At 41.6% G+C, this 27,665-nt stretch overlaps 2 protein-coding genes across 3 annotated transcripts in view; one reads left to right on the top strand and one right to left on the bottom strand.

Annotated features, from left to right (window-relative positions):
• The first annotated feature begins 2,324 nt into the window (after positions 1-2,324).
• xpa (xeroderma pigmentosum, complementation group A) lies at positions 2,325-15,380 on the top strand. The gene is made up of 7 exons (XM_043719282.2): positions 2,325-2,472; positions 3,623-3,841; positions 4,048-4,158; positions 10,427-10,532; positions 13,132-13,297; positions 14,836-14,953; positions 15,130-15,380. Exons 2-7 carry the CDS (start codon positions 3,661-3,663, stop codon positions 15,282-15,284), a joined length of 837 nt encoding a protein of 278 aa, XP_043575217.1. The 5' UTR covers positions 2,325-2,472; positions 3,623-3,660; the 3' UTR covers positions 15,285-15,380.
• Positions 15,343-27,665, bottom strand: part of ncbp1 (nuclear cap binding protein subunit 1) — an 83,928-nt gene continuing 71,605 nt past the window's right edge. The window contains exons 18-23 of one of the 2 annotated variants that reach the window (XM_043719261.2): positions 26,412-26,505; positions 25,513-25,616; positions 25,309-25,423; positions 22,272-22,409; positions 22,052-22,165; positions 15,343-20,707 (exon numbers count right to left, since the gene is read on the bottom strand). In XM_043719261.2, the coding sequence (XP_043575196.1) occupies positions 20,597-20,707; positions 22,052-22,165; positions 22,272-22,409; positions 25,309-25,423; positions 25,513-25,616; positions 26,412-26,505 (676 nt within the window). In that variant the 3' untranslated portion in view covers positions 15,343-20,596. Of the gene's footprint in view, positions 20,708-22,051; positions 22,207-22,271; positions 22,410-25,308; positions 25,424-25,512; positions 25,617-26,411; positions 26,506-27,665 lie in introns of both variants that reach the window. The other variant, XR_015759459.1, reaches the window with a different exon arrangement.

Here is a 27,665-nt window from a genome sequence, read left to right as displayed (position 1 = left end):
GAGTTCGCCAAAGATTGATACTCAGATTTCCCAATGATTAACCCTCAGATTTCCCAATGATTGACCCTCAGATTACCCAATGATTGACCCTCAAGGTCCCCAATGATTGACCCTCAGGTTCCTCAATGACTGACCTTCAGCCTCCCCAATGATTGACCCTCAGGTTCCCAAATGATTGAACCTCAGGTTCCCCAATGATAGAGCCTCAGGTTCTCCAATGATTGAGACTCAGGCTCCCCAGTGATAGAGCCTCGGGTTCTGCAATGATTGACCCTCGGCCTCCCCAACGATTGGCCACAGAAGATGAGGCTGTAACACAGGTAGGTGAAGGAGAGCGACAGGCTGAAGATGAAGACGAGCCTGCGGGTCCCTCTGGGTGGAGTTGGCACCACTCTCACCCCTAGTCTAGATGCCATGTCTCAGGGCAGCTGCTGACAGGGGCGTTAAAGCATCAACAGCACAGCAGGTCAGGCAGCATCCAGGGAACAGGAGATTCGACGTTTCGGGCACAGGCCCTTCTTCAGGAACGGCCCGAAACGTCGAATCTCCTGTTCCCTGGATGCTGCCTGACCTGCTGTGCTGTTCCAGCAATAAAGTTTCAACTTTGATCTCCAGCATCTGCAGACTCACTTTCTCCGCGTTAAAGCATCAGCCATGATTGAATGGCGGAGTGGACTCGATGGGCCGAATGGCCTTACTTCCACTCCTATGTCTTATGGTCTTATTGACCCTCACGTTCCCCAGTAATTGACCCCCAGCCTCCCCAATGATTGACCCTCACATTCCCCAATGATTGACCCTCACATTCCCCAATGATTGACCCCCAGCCTCCCTAATGATTGACCCTCACGTTCCTCAATGATTGACCCCCAGCCTCCCCATTGATTGACCCCCAGCCTCCTCAATGATTGACCCACAGTCTCCAAAATGATTGATCCCCAGCTTCCCCAATGATTGAGCCCCAGCCTTCTCAATGATTGACCCTCACGTTCCTCAATGATTGACCCCCAGCCTCCCCAATGATTGACCCCCAGCCTCCTCAATAATTGACCACCAGCCTATGATTAATCCTCACGTTCCTTAATGATTGACCCCCAGCCTCCCCAATGATTGACCCCCAACCTCCCCAGTGATTGAGCCCCAGCCTCCCCAATGAATGACCCCCAGCCATCCCGAAGATTGACCCTCAGCCTCCCCAATGATTGACCTCCAGCCTCCGCAATGATTGACCCTCAACCTCCCCAATGATTGACCCCCAGCCTCCGCAATGATTGACCCTCAGCCTCCCCAATGCAGATTCCCAGCCTCCTCAAAGATTGACCCTCACGTTCCTCAATGATTGACCTCCAGCCTCCCCAATGATTGACCCCCAGCCTCTGCAATGATTGATCCCCAGCCTCCCCAATGATTGACCCCCAGCCTCCGCAATGATTGACCCTCAGCCTCCCCAATGCAGATTCCCAGCCTCCTCAATGATTGACCCTCACGTTCCTCAATGATTGACCTCCAGCCTCCCCAAATATTGACCCCCAGCCTCCCCAATGATTGACCCCCAGCCTCTGCAATGATTGATCCCCAGCCTCCCCAATGATTGACGCCCAGCCTCCCCAATGATTAACCCCCAGCCTCCCCAATGATTGACCCCCAGCCTCCCCAATGATTGACCCCCAGACTCCCCAATGATTGACCCCCAGCGTCCCCAATGATTGACCCCACCCAGCCTCCCCAATGATTGTCCCCCGCACTCCCCAATGATTAACCCCCAGCCTCCCCAATGATTGACCCCCAGCCTCCCCAATGATTGACCCCCAGACTCCCCAATGATTGACCCCCAGCGTCCCCAATGATTGACCCCACCCAGCCTCCCCAATGATTGACCCCCAGCGTCCCCAATGATTGACCCCACCCAGCCTCCCCAATGATTGACCCCCCGCCTCCCCAATGATTAACCCCCAGCCTCCCCAATGATTGACCCCCAGCCTCCCCAATGATTGACCCCCGGCCTCCCCAATGATTGACCCCCAGACTCCCCAATGATTGACCCCCAGACTCCCCAATGATTGACCCCCCGCCTCCCCAATGATTGACCCCACCCAGCCTCCCCAATGATTGACCCCACCCAGCCTCCCCAATGATTGACCCCCCGCCTCCCCAATGATTGACCCCCAGAGTCCCCGGGTGGAGCGGGTTGGGATAAAGTCCGTGGTCCCTCCAGCCACCAGCAGGGGGCGGAATGGCGGTGCGTGTGACGTCATCGCGACTCGGGAACGCGTCAACGGTCGCTGATGATAGCGTCACTTCCGGCCACTGGCGCTTACCGGAAGTGTAGCTGTAAAGACAGATAGACGCACAGAGAGAGAGGAGATTGTAAAGAACATAAACAAATCAAGTTGGGATTGTTAAATCATCCATTTAATCCGAGGATGATAAATCTGAATGTTTCTTGGTGACCAGAGGCTGTGAGATGTGCAGGTGAGAGGAGGGATTGGGTTCTCAGATAAGATTATAATAAAATCCAGTCAATAGGTAGAGAAAGCTAAAGGGGGTCAATCATTGGGGAGGCTGGGGGTCAATGATTGAGGAATGTGGGGGTCAACCATTGGGGAGGCTGGGGGTCAATGATTGAGGAATGTGGGGGTCAACCATTGGGGAGGCTGGGGGTCAATCATTGAGGAAATTGAGGGTCAATCATTGGGGAGGCTGTGGGTCAATGATTGAGGAATGCGGGGGTCAATCATTGGGGAGGCTGGGGGTAAATCATTGGGGAATGTGGGGGTCAACCATTGGGGAAGCTGGGGGGTCAATCAGTGGGGAGGCTGGGGGTCAATCATTGGGGAGGCTGGGGGTCAATCATTGAGGAAATTGAGGGTCAATCATTGGGGAGGCTGGGGGTCAATGATTGAGGAATGCGGGGGTCAATCATTGAGGAACGTGAGGGTCAATCATTGGGGAGGCTGGGGGTCAATGATTGAGGAATGCGGGGGTCAATCATTGAGGAACGTGAGGGTCAATCATTGGGGAGGCTGGGGGTCAATGATTGAGGAATGTGGGGGTCAATCATTGGGGAGACTGGGGGGTCAATCATTGGGGAGGCTGGGGGTCAAACTTTGTGAGGCTGGGGTGAATTCAGAATAGGAGAATAAGGCTTTAGCTGTGCAGGATCCTGTTAGGGTGCTGGCTGCAGCATCACCTTAAGTTTTCAGTGTGTATTTCAGCAAGAATATTATTGAATTATTGGAGGAAGTTGAATGATACAAGGGCTTAAAGGGACAAATTACAGAAACATGGCATGTTATTATTTTCTTGAGTGCAGGATATTGAAAAATGAACGCGCCAAGGTGTTTAAAATGACCAAGGATTCAGGAGATTAGACACGGGTTGGGAAATCCAGGTTAATGAGTCATAATCTTAAACTCAGCTCACGCGTTTAGCACGAATGTTGCTCAATACAGGGCAGACATTGATCATGGGACATTTCTGGTCTCTGTCGGTCAGTTCCCAAATTGAACGTACTGATTACTAATTAATTCAACACATTGTAAAACATTGGCTTTTATTGTGAGCCCTGCCCTCTTTTACGCATCAGATGTTCTAACTGTCTTGTTCTTAATTATTCTTCCAGTTGGTTTCAAGCAACGAGGCAAAAACCTCAATCTAAACATGAGTTTGGAGGCAAAGGGTGGATCATCATCGACTTCTGCCGATGCAGGACAGACAGAGCTGGAGCAAAAAAGATCTCTACCACCTGTTGTGTTGGCCAAGATTGAGCGGAACCGACAGAGAGCGCTGATCCTGCGGCAGGCCAGGCTGGCCAGCAGACCTTACCCTTCTGTTGATGCAGGCAAATGTGTTTGCAGTGTTCTGCAGTATTACATCCGAGTAGAATTACTTAAACGTGCTTTGTAACTGAAAGCTCGGAACTAAGGTCTCTCTGTTTAGAAATTGAATCTAAGCCCTATTTTTAAGCAAGATCTGTTGGATGAAATCCTGTACACTCTGAGGTACCACAGTTTTGTCTGAAACAGTACTTATACTTGTATCTAACAGGTGGCACTGTTGCAAAGTTTGCACCCAAAGTAACAGATACGGGAGGAGGGTTCTTTCTGGAGGAGGAGGAGGAAGAACTTCCTGAAGTGAATAAAGTTGTACATCAACCAGGTACATTTGTATTAAACATTCTAGCATAGTATAATTGGAATGTGATTGCACTAGAGAGGGTTTAGTGGAGATTCACCGAGATATTGCTTGCCCTGGAATGTTTTAACAATGAAGAGAGACTAGATAAGCTGTGATTATTGTCGTTAGAGCAGAGAAGGTTTGACGGATGGGGAGTGGTGCTGATTGAGATGTACAAAATTGAGGGGCAAGAGAGTGTAGGTAGGAAGAAACATCACTTTAGTAGAGGGGTCAGTAACCACAGAGCAAGAGGTTTGGGGGTATTTAAGGAATTTCTTTCAATATTCAGATGATGGAGTCTTTGATACTTGGTGCCTGAGGGATCATAGATGTAGGAATCATTGCAACATTTAAAACTTGAAACGCTACAGTGTATCAGGCCGTGGGCCAAGTGCAAAAAAAAGGGACTAGAGTAGGTAGGTGTTTGATGGTCAGTGCAGGCATGACAGGCCAAAGGACCACTTTTCATGCTATAAAACTAAGATTTAACTTTTATTACCCAATCAGCATGTCTTCAATACAGGTCCAAGGTGCACATATAGCACAGAACTATCCCTGAACAGAAATGATTTTTTAAAAATAAAAATTCTGGGACCTCTCACCAGAATCCTTCGTTCTGGTGAGTTGTTGTCTGAGAGTGGCTGTTGGTTTGTGTGCTGTTAGGAGTCCTAGTGGTCGCAGAGCCACTCTCAGACAACAACTCACCAGAACAAATCCCATGCAAGGACTGCACAAATCACTACATAGGACAAACTGGAAGACAGCTAACAATCCGCATCCATGAACACCAACTAGCCACGAAACGACATGACCAGCTATCTTTAGTAGCCACACACGCAGATGACAAGCAACATGAATTGACTGGGACAACACTACTATTATAGGACAAGCCAAACAGAGAACAGCCAGGGAATTCCTAGAGGCATGGCACTCATCCACAGATTCAATCAATAAGCACATCGACCTGGACCCAATATACTGACCACTGCAGCAGACAGCTGGAACTGACAACCGGAAGCGACAGATTCAAACCCCTACAAATGCCGGAGGAAAGATCACAGAAGCGCTTCACAGGAGGCTCCCAAGCACTGAGGATGTCACCTAGACAGGGGACGAAACATCTGCAACACAAATTCCCAGCTCGGCGAACAGAACCACAACAACGAGCACCCGAGCTACAAATCTTCTCACAGACTTTGAAGCGATATAACCTCACAAGACCTGTCCAGATTAGAAGTACTGAGTATTATTTAAATAGGAAAAGACTGCAAAAAGCTACAGCAAAGAAATTTAGGGGTCTTTGTACATGAGTCACAATATACTTCCATCCAAGTTCAGTGGATAGTGGGGAACTCAAGCGGACTGTCGGTCTTTATTTCAAAGGAGTTTGGAATATAAAAGTAGGGAGGTCTTACTAAGATGGTGTAAGGCATTAGTCAGACCACAGCTGGAATACTGTTATGGTCCTTTATCATAAAAAAGATTTATTGTCAATGAAGGCAGTCCAGCGACAGTTCACAAAGTTGATCCTGGGCATAAAAAAATTTTCTTATGGGGAGAGGTTGAGTAAGTTGGACTTGTACTCATTGTAGTTTAGAAAAATGAGAGGAGACTGTATTGAATCATTTAAAATTCTTAGGGGCCTCACAGAGTAGTGGTGGAGAGATTGTTTCCCTTTTTGGGAGAGTTCAGGACCAGAGGGTTTATCTCAAACTGAGGGGTTACCCATTTATGATAGAGTCACACAACACAGAAACAGACCCTTTGGTCCAACCAGTCCATGCCAACCATAATCCCAAACTAAACTAGTACCATGAAAAGGAATTTATTTTCTGATGAGAGTGAATCTGTGGAATTCTTTACTGCAGAGGGCTATTGAGGCTGGGTCGTTAAGTATATTCAAGGCTCAGATAGACCGGTATCGAATCAGTAAAGGGAATAGAGGGTTAATGAGATCAGGGAGGAAAATGAAGTTGAAGATGATCAGTTAGGCGGCACATTTTGCGTGGCCTTCGGTGACTAAGCTACAGCGGATCACAGCCCTCTGAGCTGCCTTGAATTCAATACTGACACAAAATGCAAAGAAAGAACTTGCTTTTGCTAGACAAAGGCTGTTCAAATATGGGGATAGGCGAGGGAGGTATTTAGCCTACCTGACTAGGGAAAAGCATGCTCCCCAATTCATTACTGCAATCAGAGACAGTGCTGGGGTCCTTACATACGATACTAAAATGATTAATGAGGCTTTTCGGAGTTTTTACTCTGAATTGTACCAGTCTGAAGGTTGCAAGGACAGGAAGGCTAAAATGGATGCCTTTTTTAAGAACCTGGACCTCCCAGGGTAACCTTGGAACAGGCCTCTCTCCTTAATGGCCCCTTGACAGTTCAGGAAATACAGGAGGCAACTAGACAACTTCAGAGTGGGAAAGCACCTGGCCCTGATGGTTTCCCGGGTGAGTTTTATAAGGAGTTTATAGGGATTCTGTCAGGGCCGATGTTGGAGATGTATAATTACTCCTATATGCATGAATTCCGACCACCATCTTTGAGAGAAGCTAATATTTCCTTAATTCATAGAAAGGGGGAAGCTCCTGAGGATTGTGCCTCATACAGGCCCATCTCTCTATTAAATTCAGATTTCAAAATTCTGTCTAAGATCCTGGCGCTGAGATTGGAAAGGGTGTTGCCCCATATTATTAAAGAGGACCAGACAGGCTTTATAAGGGGCCATAGATCCTCTAGTAATATTAGAAGGTTGCTGAATGTGGTCCAAGTTTGTCAGCAACGATCGATTCAGGGGTTGGTGATTTCCTTAGATGCAGAGAAAGCATTTGACCGGGTGGAATTGCTGTATCTTTTTAATGTCTTAGAACAGTTCGGGTTGGGTGGAGTCTTTGCTAGGTGGTGGAGCTTTTAAATTGCTACCCTCTGGCCATGGTCATCACCAATGGGGTGAAGTCTGGGAATTTTACAATTGGTAGAGGTAGTCAGCAAGGCTGCCCCCTCTCACCATTGTTGTTTGCGTTGGTGATAGAGCCACTGGCAGAGGCTATTCGTCAGAATGTCCACAAAACCGCTCCGGAAGTGGGATCGAGGGCACACAAGATTACATTGTACGAAGATGACGTCCTTCTGTTTTCATCGAACCCAATCACCTCCGTACCTCATTTGATACAATGTATCAATTCATTTGGGGGTATTTCAGGATATAAGATTAACTTTGCAAAATCGGAGGCTATGCCTTTGGGGAACCTCAAGGATGTGCCAGAAGTCGAAGGTGGCCCTAAGTTCCTTTTTAAGTGGTCATGGGCAGGGTTCCAATACCTAGGCATTTTTATTACCCCTAAGTTTGATCTGTTATTTCGGACTAACTTTGCTCACTTGCTTGACAATATTGGGCGAGATCTCCAGAGATGGGAAGCTCTTCCAATTTCATGGCTGGACCAAATATCTCTCATTAAGATGAATGTTCTTCCTCATTTGTTTTATCCCATGTGTATGCTCCCTATAATGTTTCCCAGGTCAACGCTGCGGAAACTTATGGGATGGTTTGGTTCCTTTGTCTGACATCGTGGGTAGCCCCTCATCAAACTTACTAAATTGCAGTTGCCTCAAGGAGGGGGAAGGAGTTGATTTCCCAGACATCAGGAGGTATCAATTGAGTTCCCTGCTGTCCTTTGTCTGCGATTGGGTAGGTAATGATCTGAACTCAATATGGCTGGATATTGAGGCCTCCCAGGCAAAGAGCCCTCTTATTAACCTATTGTTCATGGATAAGATGAGGACAGTTATGGACCACTGCCGGAACCCCACCGTCATTAGTACGGTCAAGGCATGGAGGGCGAAGCGTCAGAGTGAGGGTTGTTTATCCAAGACTTCGCCACTTACACCTATAGTTGGCATGCCAGGGTTCCGACCAGGGATGATGGACCCAGGGTTCAAACTATGGGCAGTGAGAAGAGTTTCTAGTTTGGGAGACTTGTTTGAGGGGGATATGATGTCTTTTGAGCAACTGAGCCGCAAACACGGGTTACCCAGCAGAGATTGATTTTGTTTTTATTCAGGTTAGGGATTTCATCCAGAATAAGACTACACTTCTCACTAAGCCCTATAAGCCCGGTACAGAGAGGTTGTTGCTACGTTCCACAAGCACCCTTACAGTTAGTGTCCTCTATCGCCTATTGGGTGGCAGGGCCTGGCAGGATATTAACCAGTTATGTGAGGTCTGGGAGCTAGAGCTAGGAGTGGAGATCTCTTCTGAAACATGGGAGAACATATGAGAGATTGCTCGAAAGATCTCAATCTGTAATAGGACATGCGCTACTCAGTTAGAAGTTCTGCACAGGGTTCATTTGGCACCAGACTGGTGAAGTTTAAAAAAGGGGCATCTTCAGTGTGCACGAATTGTAAAGTAAGTGTAGGTACTCTTACCCATTGCTTCTGGACATGCCACTGGCTCCATGTTTACTGGAGGGTATTGAGGACTGAAGTCAAAGTAGACCTGATATCTCTCTTCTTGGGTCTACCGAATTTACCATCTTTAGACGGGCACGGGTAGAAACTATTTCATATTCTTGTACACTATGCACGGAAAAATATTCTGATGAATTGGGTGTCTGAGAACCCGCCGGGCTTGCTGGGATGGCAGAAACTAATTATGGAGCACATTCCCTTGGACGTTTTTTTACAAACATGGTGCACCACACAACAGACAATTTTTATAAGACATAGCAGTCCTACTTGAGTTTTTTGGGTATAGATTTGTCAGCTATCTTAACTAGGGCATTTGTTTAACCAGAATGGTTAGGTTTGTTGAGCCCTGGAGGGGGTCTCCTGAGTTAATACGGGTATATATACCACGTTCCTGTTCCTTTGTTTGGGAGCTTTGCACTGAGCATAGCTGTTCTGTGTTTTGTTTGCTTTTCTTTTTTTGATCTATTAGTTATTTACTTATTTATTGGTGTTGCTTGCACAGTGCTAGGGTTTGTTTTGTATTATAGGGTAGATTAGTTTGTAGACAGTAGTTGTATTGTAATTTAGTGGGTGGCATAGTGGGCAGCACAGTGGTTAGCACTGCTGCCTCACAGCGCCAGAGACCTGCGTTCAATTCCTGCCTCAGGCGACTGTGTGGAGTTTGCACATTCTCCCCGTGTCTGCGTGGGTTTCCTCCCACATTCCAGAAATGTGCAGGTTAGGTGAATTGGCCATGCTAAATTGCCCATAGTGTTAGGTATATTAGTCAGAGGGGAAATGGGTCTGGGTGGGTTGCGCTTCGGCGGGTCGGTGTGGACTTGTTGGGCCGAAGGGCCTGTTTCCACGCTGTAGGTAATCTAATCTAATTTGTGTTTTTTTTTCTTTTTATTATACTGATATTTGTTTGTATTTTTCAATAATTTTATGTTTGTAACGTTAAAAAATTTGCTAATAAATATATTTACAAAAAAAAAGTGTTAACCACTGAGACATTGTGCTACCCTCTTCCTGCCAAAATGAATCACTTCATCCTTATGTTAAATTATATCAGCCATTTGGGCCACATTTACCTGTCCGTCTTCTTCACTGTCTACATGAGTTCTCTATCAGCAGCAAACTTTGAAATTATATTCTGTATAACCAAGTCAATAATATATAGCAAAAAGAACATGGTCCGACTATCAGTTCCCAGGGAACATTATGGCAGAGATTGTTCCAGTTCGAAAGGAAGAAAGTTTACTTATTCTATTTCTGTCTCTAAGTCAATTTAGGATCCAGCTCACCCCTGTATTTTCAATTTTGCTAAATGTACATTCTCTGGTACTTTATGAAAAGCCTCTTGGAAGGCATTAATCACATGATCCTCAGCAGCATTCTCTGTTACTTCACGTTGGCCAAAATAACAGGAGAACTCCTTGTTCCGGTCTTAGTCGTACAATAGAATGTTTACTGGTATTTTAAATTTTAAAGTCTCACCTGACTGACAGGAGTTTCAACCACACAGTGCTGCCATCAGTACTGAATGGAGATAAGTTGTCCCAGTAAAATAGATCAATTATGCTGCAAATCTAAGACTCCATTTTGGGGTGACACTGTACAACATTAATTATTTATATAGCTATAAATGCATGGGTCAGACCTCTTGTTACTATTTTAATGTCTTCATTACCCAACTGCAGGTAATCATTTCAGAAAGTGTTCATTGTGCGAGTTTCTTTTCCCGTCTGTCACATTATAAAGTTGTTGCTAACTCAAAATGTGCTATCTGTAACTGCAGGACCTGTCTTGGAATTTGATTACTTATTATGTGAAGAATGCGGCAAAGAATTCATGGACTCTTATCTCAGTAGTCACTTTGATCTACCTGTCTGTGATAATTGCAGGTATTAAGAGTAATTTTATCCTTCGACTCTTATGCCATGTTTAGTGTTGTAGGGGAGAAATGGAAAAGAAATGGTCACAATGGCATTTCAATTATAATTAAGCATATTGGATCATATTCTTATTAATTACAGGGGGCTGTTTGCCAAGGATTTTCCAGAAATATAAATTCATGGGCTGAGGCCATCACTGTTAATACAATCACCTATTGCTCCTTAAAACCTGAAAACGCTGCAGATGCTGTAAATCAGAAACAGAAATTGCTGGAAAAGCTCTGCAGCATCTGTGGAGAGAAATCAGAGTTGACATTTCAAGTCCAATATCCAGTCTCCAGAACTGAGTTCTGAGGAAGGGTCACTAGACCTGAAATGTTATCTCTAATTTCTCTCCACAGATGCTGCCAGACTTGGAGCTTTGCCAGCAATTTCCATCTATTGCTCATTATTGTGAAAAGTTGGTGGAAGCTAACCTCTGTTGAACCATTAACAGCACTTCTGTAGTGCTTTACATGGGCAGTGTGTAGGAAATCAACCCCCACTATTCACGAAGTCATCACAAAGTTCAAGATTTTATAAAAAAGTGTGCAAATTTTCCCAATTTCTGTATTTAAGGTTGGTAGAAAGCAGAGACCAGGTTTCTGAACTTAACAAGAATTACTATTTATTTAAATAAATAGATTCTGGTTTCAGCTAAATAGCTGAGACCAACGACATATGCTATTAGCTAATTCTCTTAACTCCCTTTTAAACCTCTCCCCATAAACAGATGGCAGAGGAAGAAAAGGTGTTAAAGGTAAAGGGAAAGACTGGGAAGACTATTCAATGGTCCCTGTCCACAGCGTTTGTGGAGGTGATTCTTTTGGTTTGTCAGGACACGCTTCTCCTCAATCTATTTGGTTCACATAATATTTAAAATGTCTCTGACTTATTCCTTAAAAGCCACGCCTTACAGCAATTGATGAGGAGAAATAACCTAACTTTCTTCAGGCTTGAGGTGTTTGTACTGCAGAGAAAAGGAAAAGCCAGACCCTTCCTTCATACCCATAAGCTGTTCAGCTCCCTGGGAGCCAATCACATAGCTGTTGGCAGGCAGAAGACTTTTGTCATCAATAACTAGTTGCCGTTTCACAGACCAATCAATTTTGCTTCATTCCTCTTGTAATACTGGATAAGTTGTCATTAGCTGCCTTGACTACATGCTGTATCTACATTCTAACATTGTGACTTCTGCATTAGAATATCTAGATCCCTCTGCACCTAGAAATTCTGCATTCATTCTCCAATTAAGTAATACCCTATTTTTACATGCTTTTCACAGTTTGATTTTTATGTTAACACTTTTTCTGGCCATTAATGGTGCTTGACCTGCAGAGAATTTCCACCATTTTTTGTTCTTATTTTAGATTTGATCCATGGCAGTATCTAGCACTTATAAGAGACAGTCATGTTGGTGTAGAACTGGAGTCAAATACAGTATAGGCCAGACCAGCTAACCGTTGCAGGTTTCCTTCCTTATAGAACAGTAGAGTGTACCAGTTGGGTTTTTAGACAATCCAGTAGTTTAGTGGTTGCTTTTTGCTCCTAATACTTCCTTTTAATATTCAGAATTTTCAATTTAAAAAAAAATCAACTGGCATAGAAGATTTGAATTCACATTTTGAATTAAGAGTCACTGAACATAAGCACTATATGACGATAGTAGCAGAGCTGATCAGGAAAATGCAAATTAGATTTTGGAACTGTCACCAGAGGGAGCAGTTGAGGTAAATGGCATGGATCAAAGGGAATATGCTATGCTATGCTGATTGGGTTGGAAGTGGAGAGACGGTGGCTCAGTGGTTAGCACTGCTGTCTCTCAGCACCAGCGTCCCAGGTTTGATTCCAGCCTTGGGAGACTGTCTGTGTGGAGTTTGCATGTTCTCCCCATGTCTGCATGGGTTTCCTCCAGGTGCTCCAGTTTCCTCCCACAGTCCAAAGATGTGCAGGTTAGGTGAATTGGCCATGCTAAATTGCCCACAGTGGTAGGTGCATTAGCCAGAAGGAAATTGGTCTGGGTGGGTTATTCTTCAGAGGGTTGGTGTGGACTGGTTGGGCTGAAGGGCCTGTTTCCATTCTGTAGGGAAACAAATCTAAACTAATCTAAAGCTCATTTGGACTACAAAGTTTGTCATGTAACAGTTGGCTAAAGGGCCTGCCTCTGCTGTACATATTATGCAGAAAATATTGCATTCCTGACTGAAATAAAACAGGCAAATAACATTTGCATCATTCTGTTTAATTGTCATTTTGTGCTGCTGGACGTGATGCATAACCAAAGAGGGGAATTTTACAGCTGATCAAATGTGAAATGCACAAGTATTCAGTTGTTGCTAAATATCTACCTTTATTCATAGCTTTCTATTACTGAAGCATCGGTGCATAGATTCATGAATATTCAGGTAACCAGTGATTACAAGGTACAACATCTAAGATAAATGTCCAGTCTTACTGATATTTCTTACTGTACTTAGGTCTGATCTAATCTTTAGATAGTCTGTACTCTAATCTAAAGATTCTCATTAGCAGTGGAAATGTCAATCACCAGCTTCTTGCTTTATTGCAGAGATAGTGAAGAGAAACACAAACTAATTACCCGAACAGATGCAAAGCAGGAATTTCTGCTTAAAGACTGTGACTTGGACAAGCGAACACCTGTACTCAAGTACATACTGAAGAAAAATCCACATAATACCAATTGGGGCAATATGAAACTTTATGTAAGGCTGCAGGTAAGTAACACAGTACAAGGTGCAATGCACAGCTTTTTCCTGAGAAAGAGTGAGTGCTAATAACTAGCAGTGACCATGTTTAGCAATGCATTCATGCAAACCTTTTGACATAGCAATGATGAAGTAATGCAGATATCTATCCAGGTAACTGCTGTCCTTGTTTTTCTCAATCAGCTATCCGATTATTGGACTTAAATGATATTACATACCCTAAATTTGGCACTGTGGTGCTCAGATCAAGCTGATGCCAGTGATTAGACAACATCGTGTAAGCTGCTCAATTTCTCTGGACCACAGGGATCGAGACTGAGGAAGCAGAGCTGTTTTTGTTTCACATAAGTAGAGCAGTTTAGATCCTGTAACAGGCATCTTGAAACTGACATTAACGAAATGCATTTGCTTTTTCTTTAAGGCTGTATAGGTGACTACCTGATTTATATCTTGATACTTGAAGTGGTGGGAACTGTATTCTATCACACTCCTGACTTGTGCTTTGTAGGTGGCATAGAGACTTTGCAAGTCAGAAGTGAGCCACGTCCTGTAGTTTTACCCACCCAAAAGAAACAAGACAATCTACTGTGGCTCGACCAATAAATTAACAAAAAAAAACAAAGAAAATTAAAGTATTTCATAAATCAAAAACAAGTTTCCAGTTTATTGTACTTCACTTGAGTTATCATAGTAAAGATGTTATCAAAGTATGTAAACACTCCCCAGTTCATATGCTGGTTTAGATCCAGACAAGCTGAAAGCATGGATCAAGTTTCTGTACTTTACGAGAATTGCTATTTGTTACAAATAAATAGTTTCTAGCTACACAAACTAATAAAACTCTCCCCCTACTGATGCACAGACAAAAGTGGTGCATAGGTGGAGGGGGAGAAAAAAAACTTAGGAAACGAGTCAATGTCCTCTGTCCGCAGGGTTTGTTAAGATGACCCTTTAATTTGCCAAGACGTGTTGTCTTTCTGCTCTCTCTCTTACCTAGCGTGCAGTCAATAGATTCATAAATTATAAAGGCTCTGACTTCATTGGTGAAAACAACAGTTTACAGCAACTGCTAAGAAAACGTATTGGCTTTCTTCAGGTATTTTCTGCCACAGTGGCACGTTCTGCTTTCCTGTTCAATTCCTGCACTAGCTGAGGTTACTATGAAAGGCTCTCCTTTTCAACCTCTCCCCTCACCTGAGGTGTGGTGACACTCAGGTTAAACCAGTATTGGTTGTGTCTCTCTAATGAGAAGTCCTGTGGTCCAGTAAGACTACGGTGACTTTAGTTCATGATATCTCAGTAAAAGGTATTGTACGTCAACATGTTTTATAACTAAACAGTCTCCTTATTGTGGAACTCAAGTCAAATAACTGAGACATATCAAGAAGCAGTGAATGGCTCCATATTGCCCGCTTCGGTACTTGTCACAGTTAGATTCACTTAGTTTAAAGGTGGTTTCACATTTGTGATTCCTCACTGTCCCTCACAGATAATTTGAAATCTGTGAGCAAATCTGCAACTGTGTCATCCTCCTGTTTTATTTTCAGATAATAAAACGTTCCCTTGAAGTATGGGGCAGTGAGGAAGCTCTGCAAGAAGCAAAAGAAGCACGGCAAGAGAATAGAGAAAAGATCAAACAAAAGAAATTCGATAAAAAAGTCAAAGGTAGGCAAATAGGCCAGCATTCAATTGCTTTTGTTTCCAGCATAAACTAACTTAAATAATGTTTTTCTCCCATTCACACCTGCTTTTAATTCTCTTTTTCTTGCCTCCATCCCTCCCTGCATTTCTTCTTTCTCACGCATAAATAATGCTCGCTTGTTCCCCTGGCCTCATTGTAGACCTTCGTCGAGCTGTGAGAAGCAGCCTGTGGAAAAAGGAATCAACTCTTCACCAGCATGAGTATGGTCCAGAAGAAGAACACGAGGAGGAGGAGGATACGTACAAGAAGATATGTACCACATGTGGCCATCAGTTAATCTATGAAAAAATGTAATTGATATAACTTTATGCTTCCATATGTTATGTAATGATTTGGCACTTCAATAATTGTATAGGTTGATTTTCTTTTAATAAAGTGAGCATTTCTGTACATTTGCTACTTTTGAAAAACTATTCCAATACTGACATTTACCAGCATCTTTCCTGAGTTTTGGTTTTTAAAAAACATTACATAATCAACTGTAACAGAACAGGAAGAGGCCATTTGGCACATGTCTGCACTAGCTCTTTAAATGAGCATTATCTACTGTCAATCATCTGTTTTTTCCTCACACTGTTGCATGTTATTTCTATCCAAATAATCATCCAAAGCTTTCTCTCATTTCTGTTTGCTTCTTTTGTAAATCACTTTAAGACTGTGCCCTCTGGTTCTTAATTGTTTTTTAAAAAATGCCCAACAAACAGCTTGTAGCCACAACCCTGAGCTTAAGAGATTCAATGCTGTGCCCATTGAGCGAGCTGGGAAAACATGAGAAAGGGTAACTGAAAGCACTGGGAATTTAAATTTTATTTCATGGTATAGGAAGTGACGATGCCTTACTTTCTCACATTACCACATAGAAGACAGCAGTCAGCTCTCCCCACGGGCAGACTGTCAGTACTCTACAGCTTTGGGATGTTATTATTTCAAAATTTTTTGACAGCATAACTGTAGGCCAGTCCTTGCTGTTCATCCTACAGAGGTTACACATAACACTGCGAAGGAAAAAAAATTACAATATACAAATAGATGGCCAGAAAATGCCAGCTGGTCCATAAAATCCACCCCATTCTCCCACACTGCAACAGAGCAATCTAATCTTCAACATTCACTGGCCAGCAGCTTTGTATTGAGGAACAAACATTAAAACTACAAAAATCCTTTTAGCAAACAGAAACTATTGAAATGAATATATAAAACTGTAAACATTTTTAATGTCACCTGAATTGAACTATCCATTTTTGGCACTTCACACTGATTTACAACTCAAAATCTGATGGTAACATAATCAAGAGAAGCTATTCATTTGATTATGTCACCAACATATTTTAACATGAATGAGCACTGTAAAATTAACCTCAACACCCTCAAAGTCCCATTGCTGGCCATCCCATCTCCATTCCCAGGCATACTGGAAAATGCACTCCACTGGTATAGAACAATTAATTATCTGTGCTTTCAATGAAAATTTTTGTCCTGCATTATGATGGTTTGTTACAGGACTATGCTCCAAGAATCAGGCCATGTGAAGGAACTTCAGGTCAGAGGCCAGCTCCGCATTGCTAACCAATCGTTGTTCATTATAACAGGACCTGCATCATTCTAATTTGTTACTTTGCTAGTAAGGCTTTAAGTCAAATATAATGTTTGAAAGACCACTTTTATCTTGTGCTCACTAGTTTTGTATTCCTGGGGTCTTCCCTTTCTTAATCAGTGAGCTAGTCAACCTTTGTCCCTTTATAGGGCTTGTTATTTTAATTGGCCTGATCACAAATGCTGTGATACACCTCCAAAGTGAATGGGATTTGAACCTGGATCTTCAGGCTGAAGTACAGACATAGCCACAATACAGCTATCAGGTTATCATGGTTTAACATTCATGCTGACTTTATAGTGCCACCCACAGGCAAAGTATGCAACTACCTGTCATGGGACAGCATTCTGAATGTTTCACTCAGTCTTGCTGGCTGAGAGATAGTAGCACCACCGGCATTAAAAGGAAAAGTTCTTTGCTTCTACTTTTCAATACAACATAGTCAGCCTTGCAGTCTGTGAAGCAGAGGATTCAAAAGCCACAATTGATTCAATGGCCCAGTGTAATTCGATACATTACAGTCACTTCACAAAGGAGCCACAAGGATAACTTGATGGTTCAGAACATTAAATTGCAAGCAGAGGTCAAGATATGGAATTTGTTCTAAGTTTTGGGTAGTATCAGGAAGGATATATAAAATTCGACTTCACATTTCGAAAATCTCAGGGAGTTGGAGAAGAGGTTTTAAACATCACCTGTGATTCTCAGATTGTATGTAAACTGATACTTCATGGTTACTGCAAAGCTAGGTTCAATTCCAACTATGCCATAATGAAACGCAATACACAACAGCAAAAGCTTCAAACAATCATTTTTCCTATTGTTGTAAAGGAAATAGAAATAATCAATGCTATATTCAAACTGTGGACTGCTCAAAAATACAGGATCGCAATGGAATGTGCTAACCAATGAGCCAACTTAAGACATCTCTAGTTTTAAGCATGTACTGGAATTGATGTGGCATGGATGCAAACTCACAAATCCCAATATCTGCAACATATTTCCTCCAATTATAATCCAGCTGTTCACTTTTGGTTTATCCTAAGACTTTGCCTTTGGTGATCAAAAGCTGATGAATAGCTAGTCTGGTGGAAAATGCCACACTCCAGACAAACAAGGTCTAACACAATCTTTAAAGTGAAAGAATGACTTTGAGATACGATCAGTACAAGGGTACACATGGGGTCATAGTTCAAGTTACATATGGTATCAGCATTAAGTGTTCCAAATTCAAAGATGTTTGCAATCTCCTGTCTTTGTGTCCATGATATTTGAGTTTGATGAGTCATAACATGGCCCAGCTCAGCTAAATCTGATGCACTGCACCAAGAATTACCAAGTTACTCTGCAGTGTAACAATATCCAAACAACCTCCCAAATATTCAAGTGCAGGTTTGAAATCAAAATTGTGCAATAAGAGAGTTTAATGTCTGAGGTAGAATAATTAGTGAGTATCGCTAGAGTAGTTTGCTGCCCCATTAGTAAAATGGCAACATTTCCAAATTTTCTTTTCTCTCTCATCAATTTTTCTTTCTCCTAGATAGGTTTATATAGTAGTGTACAGCACAGAAACAGGCTATTCAGCCCAACCATTCAATTTGCGTTTATTCTCCACTTCAGCCTCCCATCCTTTCTCATAAAAATGTACCATCATGGCCATCTATTCCTTTCTTCCTCAATGACTGCCCACTTTCCCTTAATATACATCCATACTTTTGACTTTAACAAATTTTTGTGGTAGCCTGTTCCACAATCTTCTTCCAAACTAGCTCTAGGTAGAGCAATAGGTTAACTAAAGTTGGTGGAAAGTAGATTGCAATAAGAAACAATAAGAACAATGGTTAGAAGACAGATGATTAGGGAGATAGACTATCAGGAGCCAATCCATAAGAAGAATGCACGCAGAATAACTTGAAGCTTGTTGCAAGGCAAGATACACAGTTGAGAAAAACAGTTTTGGCAAATACAGTCTACAAATAAAAGACAGGAAATGTATAAGACTATTGGTGCACTGGATCAGAAACAAACAAATTGAAAAATGTTGAGGGAAAAGAATCTCAGGACTGTCAATGAAACAATAAAAAAGGCAGTCTTCTTCTCAGTCTCAGTTCCTATACTGTCAAAAGTTGATGGATACACAAGTTCAATAAGTTGGGCAATATTTGTAGCAAACATATCATCAACAATATCCAAATCATCACCAATTTTGGCTGGATACCAATCTTGGTGAAATTGGAATTGCAAAAGGGTAAAAGTTGCATATCTGTCACAGCTGTTGGAAATATAGCATTGTAGAAAAAAGACCTGTGCAAGATATGTTTTTAGTATTCATTAGATTATTTTCCTTTGATTCATCCAGTCAGAACTATGTAGAAACAGGACTTCATATTAATTCCTTACAACACTGTTTAATGGGGTTAGCAATGGAATGGAAAGTGGTCCATCATTTCACAGATGATACGCAATTCAAAGAACTGGAAATGATATAAAGTAGGTTGATACATGTCTTGTACAAGAGCAGCAACAAAAGCAGAATGGATTCTGAAAAAAGGTTAATTAGCTCAGGTGTCAGAACCCAAGAAGAGGACAGGGTAAGCTTTAGATTCTGTAAAATATTCAAAAATTTAATCAAAATTGCAAAGTCATCTTTTACTTGGCAGTATTCAAACTTTACTAAACTAAATGTCTCTGAATACAGGTATTGCCAGATCTCTCAATATTGAATTAGACAGATGTCAGGGTTTTAAAACAAAACTATACCCGAGGGATGGTATCCTGTTTTATACACAATCTGGTGTCTAAAGAAAGAAAAGCAGTTTGGGAAGAATGTATGAATTCAATAAAATTAACCTATAGTCCCCAAGAGGTTCACCCATTTGCTGTTTCTGATTTGCTAATACAGTTTGCTCATAGCTTCATGACTTAAAACACAAGCTCTACCTTCATTTCAGTAAGTCACATTAGCATTTTGTGGGAATTGGTAGCAGGGTGAGAATTTTGAAGAATAAAAAGATAACACAGCATTAGGGGGTTAGTTGATCATGAAACAAGTCCCATTTTGCAATGGTGATTTGTATAAAGGATTAGCTCGGGCATAGATACTCTGCTTTTGTACACAGCGCCACTTTCACCTCAGGCTCATTGCTGCTACAGATACAAGCCAAAGCCTTTTTATGAGACATGACCAACTGGTGGTTGTTTAAGTACAAGTCTAATTGGTCAGTCAAAAGGGGTCTTGACCTTCTGTAATACGACTAGATGGCTTAACAGTGACCGGACCCAATAAATTACAACATTGCTATCAGCCTTCAGTCACTTTCATTAGAATTATAAAAAATATTAATTAGTTTTTTCAACTATGTGGTAGCTTCATCTCTCCATTTCCCACTCTGTGTGACTTGGATGGGTTTATAAAATTTTAAAACAGCATACCCTCTCATTTTTTTTTAAAAAAAGGACAGTATCCCAAATAAATTCAGTCCCATTGATATCAATAGAGTTACCTATTGCTGTTGCTAGAACCAAAAGAACACAATACAACGTCTAAATTCAAAACTTTGGTCTACTATCAAGGAGCACAATTTCAGACAAGTTACAACATGCAACTTAAATGTATAAACTGGAAAGTAGATCATAAGGAGAGATCAGGTATTAATTAGCAAGATGCAGTATTACACTGTATCCAAAACCAAACCAGACCAAGTACAAAGCAAATTTAAAACTTAGGTCAATTCCAAAAGACTTAAATCAAATTATGTATGTTCATCTCTTGAGCCTCTACAGTCTCTAACTATTAAAGTCTATTTGTTTGTTTTGAGGAGAGGAATCCTTTCTAATGTGAATGGCAACTTTCTTCATGCTCCATGGTTTTCACAGATAATTGGGCAAAAAAGCTTCAGAAAAGGTATTATCAATACAAGGATGTTGCTTGTACTCATTGATGAAAGACTGAAAGAAGTGCCAAAAAAAAAAGGTGGGATTTGGAAAATACGACTGCAGTACACAATTGTGATTACTGAAGAGCGCAGAACTGCTGATAGACAGCTAGTATGTGGTGGTCCAGCTCAGCTGTGAACAGCAGGTTCTCCAAAGTGACCATGTACTGTTGAATGATTTGGTGATGCTGTAAGACAGAAACAATGCAAATGTTAGTACCATCATGTCAAAGTATTGCTGACCTGAGCTGCCAGTTTACAAGGCTGTAGTACCAGTAGTTCTCTGACTATTTCTGTTCAAATAAGCGGAAACGCTACCCTTGTCCAAACAAGATCTGCAAAGATTCCCTTTAAAATTTAATTGTGTATGGTCATATCAATGTTTTGTCCAGATACACATTATTCAGGACATGGAACTTAGTGGCAATATTGGTGTCTGTGCAACAATGTAAAATTGGCCAAATTCTACATGGAATTTTTAAAGTTAGCTTAATCATATGTCTTAGAAGCCACCGCCAGCAGTGTCACACAAAAATAAAATTGCTTTGACAACAAACATGGAAAATACTTTGGATGGTCTAATTTTGAACAACATATCATGGCATCTTAACCCGAAGGAGGGCAGAATAATGAAAGAGGAAATCGATACACTGGATCGCAATTCCTCTCGTGCTATTGAACACTAGTGCACTAAGTCACAGGCAAGTCATGGCACAATCAAAAATATTAGGACTGATTGTCTCAATAGCCTCTGCAATAGAAAGTTCTGGACTCAAGCACAAAATCTACACTGGCATTTTACTGCAGTGATGAGAGAGTGCACAGCAACTGTTGGAGATGTTATCTTTGGATGGAATATCAAATTGAGGCTCTCCCTATTTGGGCAGATGCAAAGGATTTCATTGCAACAAAAAGGACCAAGGAGTTAGCCCAGTCTCCTAGTCAATATTTACCTTGGCTCAATCAGAAAAGGTAGACAAGATAAACTGCTCCCACTGGATGCCTGTATGAGAACTAGGGAATGCAGAATTAAGGTCCGTGCAAAGGATTAGGATGGGTGGGTCGGGGGTGTGGTGTGATATGTGAGGAGGAACATTTTTATGCAGCATTGTTTATTTCGATAGTGGAAGAGGAGACAATCAATGATTTTAAAAGGAAACTGAATGAGTGCTTAAGGGAAACAAATTTGCAGGCTATGGCAATAGAACACAGGAGTGAGTTTTGATTGACTTACCCTGTGCAATGATTCGACAAACACATCAAAACAAGATGACCTGATCATTTAACTTGCTGTTATATGCAGCCATTGCTGAGTGTAATTGGGATTATGCATTCACTTACACTTCAAAAGTAATCAATTGTACACTGAATCATGTATGAACAACCAGAAAAATTCCTAAAACACTAAATGCAGTCAAAAGTGCTTTCTTTAGGGTTATTGCATATATCTTTCCTCGTATTTAAATAGACAATATTTTATTGGCACCATACCTTATATTGGCCAAACCATTTTTATGATCAACATTACTAACCTGGAGGAAAATTTGCTGTAAACGTTCAATGCAGTTCTTATACCAAGGTGTGTTAAAATCAATCCCACCAGTTTCACACCTTGCAAGATGTTCTGTCAAGATCATTATAAAACGCTGTGAAGAATAAAGAATCTTCAGTACTTAAATGAAGAATTCTATGGAACAAATGTGAAAAAAAAATAAGTGGATTAAAACAGGGGAACCAAACACACAACTTTACCTGGAAAATTACTAGGAAGAGGTTTTTCTGTTCACTTTGAGCAGATTCAACCTTCTCCTGAAGACGTTCAATCTGTTCTTCCAAAGGACCATCTTCATCTTCATCACTGTTCTGATCATAGTCATCATCACTGTCTCGCTTTAGAAAAAAATACAATCATACCATTGCTCTAATTAGTTAGAAATTTTATACTCTCCCCATAAAATTGTTCTAAGTCATTAATAATGTCTTAATTTCTTTCCCTCCACTCCAAATCCGCTTATTGGCAATTTCTTTCCAACAGAAATGGATATATTTATGTTTGGGAGACCTGTAATTGTCAAGTGCTGTAGTTGAGTAAAGACACAAAACACCCTCATGCGTTATACAGCCACACAAGTAGTTTATGTTCTTTTCCCATGCAAGATGAAATCAGTTTATTTATAGGAATATTTTCCTTTATTTTTGCAAGAGGGAGGGATTTAATGGTCGGATATCTCAAGTTGTTCAGCAACAAATTTCAGTTAAAGCTCTATTCTACATTTCCTAGTAAATGGAGTTCAAAGTTTCAAATGCTGCCTCCTTCATTGTACCACTTAGTGCTAGATATAAGGAATCACCTGGATGCTACAGGAACAAGCCACCTTGGTTCCTCTCCTTAACATCAGAAAATTAAAAATGAATAGCTGTTCATTTGAATTGCAACAGGTGAACTTTGTTTCTGTGCTATATATCTCTATGACTCTACAGAGGATTCTTGCCTTCCCTTCAATAAGAGCTCATGAATATCTGCTTTCTGGAGAGCCAGAGCTAGCACTACTGGTGAATATTGCTCCACTCTGTGTTGCTAAAAGACTGATTCCACATAATGATCAGAAATCTCAGTGCTCCCTCTCGTGGCACAGGATAAACACTGCAGCCACATTTTCCACCAATTCAATTTTTTAATTTTAGATCCTAACTGCAAAAATTATATCTTGTAGACAATGAAGCCTATGTGTTAAAGAATAGCCTTGACATAGGTGACATAAAATCAATGTAAAGATAATGCTGGCTATTCTATCTATAGTGACTGCATGAGGTCAGCCCTCTGGACCTTATAGATTACGAGTTCCCTGATTGGACCAGATTAACAGCCCCAATCAGGAACCCCTGGCTGACAGGAGTGTCATTGCCCTTTGATGTGAAGGGCACTGCTTGTCACTGGCCACTCGGGTGTTTCCTTTCTCCCTGGTGGTGGAAACTGATTAAAGATTTGTGCACCTTGTGTCTTTCACTGTGTCTCACACCTGCACACACACAACATCGGTGCTGGGGAAAAATAAGCACTACCGCAGTTAGGCAGTAGTGTTGGGGTTTAAAAAAAAAGAAAAAAGAGTGTCAGACTTGTGTTTGCTCTGAGAGAGCTGGATCAGTGACAAGGACTCTCCATGTGTAATATAAAAAAAAAGAAATAAAACAGGAGTGCCAGACATTTTGTTCACTCTGAGAACTGGCTCTGAGGGAGATTGATCATTGTCAAGTACAATGCACGTGAAAATAAAGGGTGACTTGGTGATGGGTTACCTGCCTCTGTAGAGTTATAAAAAACGGAAAAAAAAGAACAGGAGTGTCAGAGTTCTGTTTGCTCTGACAGCTGGCTCTGAGGGAGCTAGATCAATGTCAAGGACTCTCCACATGTAAATGAAGGGGGACTTGGTGACGGGATACTGGCCTAAAACTAAACTCAGCTACCCTTCGAGAGCAAAAATGAGGAAAACAAAGTTAACACCAACATGTTGAAAGAAGAGGGGGCAAAATGGGGAATATCCCATTTAATTTTAATTACGGCTTTTCCAAGTTCTGATGAAAGATCACATCCTGAAGCATTAATTCTGTCTCTACAGAAAAGGTGCCAGATTTTTAAAAATAGTTTTTTCCGTTTTTATTTCAGATTTCCAGGATCTGAGGCATTTTGATTTTGTATCAGAGTTTCTGACAGACTTTCCCTCAGTCCCCCAATGTGATACACCTTACACTATTCACCTCCAGCACTGAACTCACCCAGAAGGTACAGCACAGAGAGACAGTGACTGAGAGACTGCATGTTAATGTGAGGAAAGGTCCACAGGGATGAGTAGGGTCGGACAGCAGAGATGTGGTGAGCAAGATTGGCAGTGACAGAGAAGCAAGTAGAAAGTTTTATCTTGTATTTTGATAGGTTTATTTTATTCGCCAATTTAGAAATTTAGCATTGTAAAATATTTCAATTTATAGGCTATGATGTTTTAACAATTTTCTGATGAGGAAGATCCTACAGAAACAAACTACAGCTTTCACATTAATTTAAATGATAAAATCTGATTTGCTTAAAGTTGCTTCATTTAAAGTTGCACTTTTCAGGAATGGAACTACAACTTTAAGTGAGGACATATCACAGTCTTGCTATAACAAACTGGTTAAGTGTGTTAGATGTTTTTGATAGAGAGACGTTTGTCAGACTAGTTGTCATCATGTGCATATTCCTGTTCCTTGTATTTTAGGAACAGTTTTGGTAGTATGCAGCACATAGCGGCCAAGTTACAACACAAGCTGCAGAACAAAACCAGTTGACAGCAAAAGAGGGAGCCCCAGCTACAGCTGTTGCAGCACTAACATAGTACTTTTCCCACTTCCATTCTCTGATATGAGCAGGAGGCCCAGAAAACCGAGACAAGTGACTTACAATGAAACAGCAGTGATACAGGTGGGAGAGGTCTTTCATTTTTTTTTGAATCAGGATGGGAAAGAGAACTTTGAAAATATTTTCTATAACCTCTGCGCAACGATAATTACAAGAGTACAACAAATGCTGGAAATCTAAAATAAGACCAAAAAATAAATGCTTGACATATTCAGCAGATCAAATGGCATTTGTGGAGAGAACCAGAGATATTGTTTCAGGTTAATTTCTGATGAAATGTCAGCGACCTGAAACGTTACCTCTATTTCTTTCCACAGATGCTGTCAGAATTTGGTATTCTCAGCACTTTTTCCCCCTAACCTATATTCAATTAAATTTAAAATAAAACAAACTTACTCTTTTGTGCTGTTTATCCAGTTTATCTTTAGTCTCTTCAAGTTCCTTCTGGACCTTTTGTACATGTTTGTTCATCTTCCGGATAGTGGAGTGAAGAATTTCCCAGACATACAACCTAAAGTGCCACAAGATGGGTTAGTTCCACTCAGTTGCAAAGACTGATCATAGTAGAATGCTACGGTGTCAAGTGTTCATACAGATTACCTAGTGAAATCGTGTGCCATTTCTGAAGAGAAGATCCAGTTTGCTACTGCTGCACAGTCTACAATCTGTGTTCTGATCATTTTATCGACCAACATAGCCATCATCTGCGGAACATCAAGAAAAATTGGTTATTGGACAGGAAGCTGAAAATGTGTTGCTGGGAAAGCGCAGCAGGTCAGGCAGCATCCAAGGAACAGGAGAATCGACGTTTCGGGCATAAGCCCTTCTTCAGGAAGGGCTTATGCCCGAAACGTCGATTCTCCTGTTCCTTGGATGCTGCCTGACCTGCTGCGCTTTTCCAGCAACACATTTTCAGCTCTGATCTCCAGCATCTGCAGTCCTCAGTTTCTCCTATCGGACAGGAAAGTAATATGATATTGGGAACTAATCCACCAATTTCATATTCCCAGCAGAGATGTCTAACTGAAGGGAGTAGGGGGTCAGACAATAGCCTCCAGCCCACTCTATTCAAATGTAGCTCTCCATTTGAGTGCAGTCTTTCAGTTCAGGCTGTGCTTTCTTGCCTGACACCTAACAACATGCACACTAATAGCAAAATCGCGTGAATAAGTTGAAATAAAAAATGATAAAGGCCTAACAAACATAAAAATGAAAATAAAGTAATAAGTATATCAATTGAGGAAAAAAACCTTAAAACAAGGTAGATTTTGTTAAATTTAAAAAGAGAAGGGGCTTTATATTGGATACGTGCAGTCTGATTAAAAATCAGAGGTGCAGTCAGCATTAATCATTGAATTGTGGGTGTCAACAGGTATTCCAATCAAGCAAAGGATAGTTGATAGTTTAGGTCACTTTAGAAGGCAAGAATAAGCAATAGTGTGTTTTGCTCTTAATTTACAGATTTGTTATTTGCTAGGAGAGAAAGGGACAACTTTTACCTGAGGATGACACTTCCAAACATCAAACATGACTCTTAGTACATGTAGTTTGCCCTCATCACCTTCAGCCAAAGTCTTAAAAATCTCATGAAACCTACAAGAACAAAGAAACAACTGGTAAAACACACACAAATAAATGTAGAAAGAAACATCACGAAAATGTTGGTGAGAGAAATTGAAGGCTGTGTATCATTTTCTAGACTTTTGACAGGCCCCTTCTCTCTCCTCCATTTTATTGTTGTCTTTCATCCTCTTTCTACAATTTGCCCAAATAAAGAAGGTACTAAAACATCTGGTTGACTTGGCCCAAGATATTTTCCTCTTCCTTAGTTGAAGCACTTATTTATACCCTATGCCAATAGACAACAGGTGCAGGAGTAGGCCATTCTGCCCTTCAAGCCTGCACCACCATTCAATATGATCATGGCTGATCATCCTTAATCAGTATCCTGTTCCTGCCTTATCTCCATAACCCTTGATTCCACTATCCTTGAGAGCTCTATCCAACTCTTTCTTAAATGAATCCAGAGACTGGGCCTCCACTGCCCTCTGGGGCAGAGCATTCCACACAGTTACCACTCTCTGGGTGAAGAAGTTTCTCCTCATCTCTGTCCTAAATGGTCTACCCCGTATTTTTAAGCTGTGTCCTCTGGTTCGGCTCTCACCCATCAGCGGAAACATGTTTCCTACCTCCAGAGTGTCCAATCCTTTAATAATCTTATATGTTTCAATCAGATCCCCTCTCAGTCTTCTAAACTCAAGAGTATACAAGCCCAGTCACTCCAGTCTTTCAGCGTAAGGTAGTCCCGCCATTCCAGGAATTGACCTCGTGAACCTACGCTGCACTCCCTCAATAGCCAGAATGTCTTTTCTCAAATTTGGAGACCAGAACTGCACACAGTACTCCAGGTGTGATCTCACCAGGGCCCTGTACAGCTGCAGAAGAACCTCTTTACTTCTATACTCAATCCCTCTTGTTATGAAGGCCAGCATGCTATTAGCCTTCTTCACTACCTGCTGTACCTGCATGCTTACCTTCAGTGACTGGTGTACAAGAACACCCAGATCTCTCTGTACTGCCCCTTTACCTAAATTGATTCCATTTAGGTAGTAATCTGCCTTCCTGTTCTTGCCACCAAAGTGGATAACCATACATTTGTCCACATTAAACTGCATCTGCCATGCATCTGACCACTCACCTAACTTGTCCAGGTCACCCTGTAATCTCCTACCATCCTCATCACATTTCACCCT

The sequence above is a fragment of the Chiloscyllium plagiosum genome, unplaced genomic scaffold (genome assembly GCF_037043375.1).
Source record: "Chiloscyllium plagiosum isolate Xiang-an unplaced genomic scaffold, Cpla_swu_hap1 HiC_scaffold_2, whole genome shotgun sequence".
Classification (NCBI taxonomy): Eukaryota; Metazoa; Chordata; class Chondrichthyes; order Orectolobiformes; family Hemiscylliidae; genus Chiloscyllium; species Chiloscyllium plagiosum.
This window is presented reverse-complemented; position numbering and strand designations above follow the sequence as displayed.

Excerpts from the sequence above, each read along its gene's own strand:
- xpa (XM_043719282.2), top strand. The coding sequence starts at position 3,661 with ATGAGTTTGGAGGCAAAGGGTGGATCATCATCGACTTCTGCCGATGCA. Across the intron at positions 4,159-10,426 it reads TAAAGTTGTACATCAACCAG|GACCTGTCTTGGAATTTGAT; the intron begins GTACATTTGTAT and ends CTGTAACTGCAG. Across the intron at positions 13,298-14,835 it reads AACTTTATGTAAGGCTGCAG|ATAATAAAACGTTCCCTTGA; the intron begins GTAAGTAACACA and ends TTTTATTTTCAG.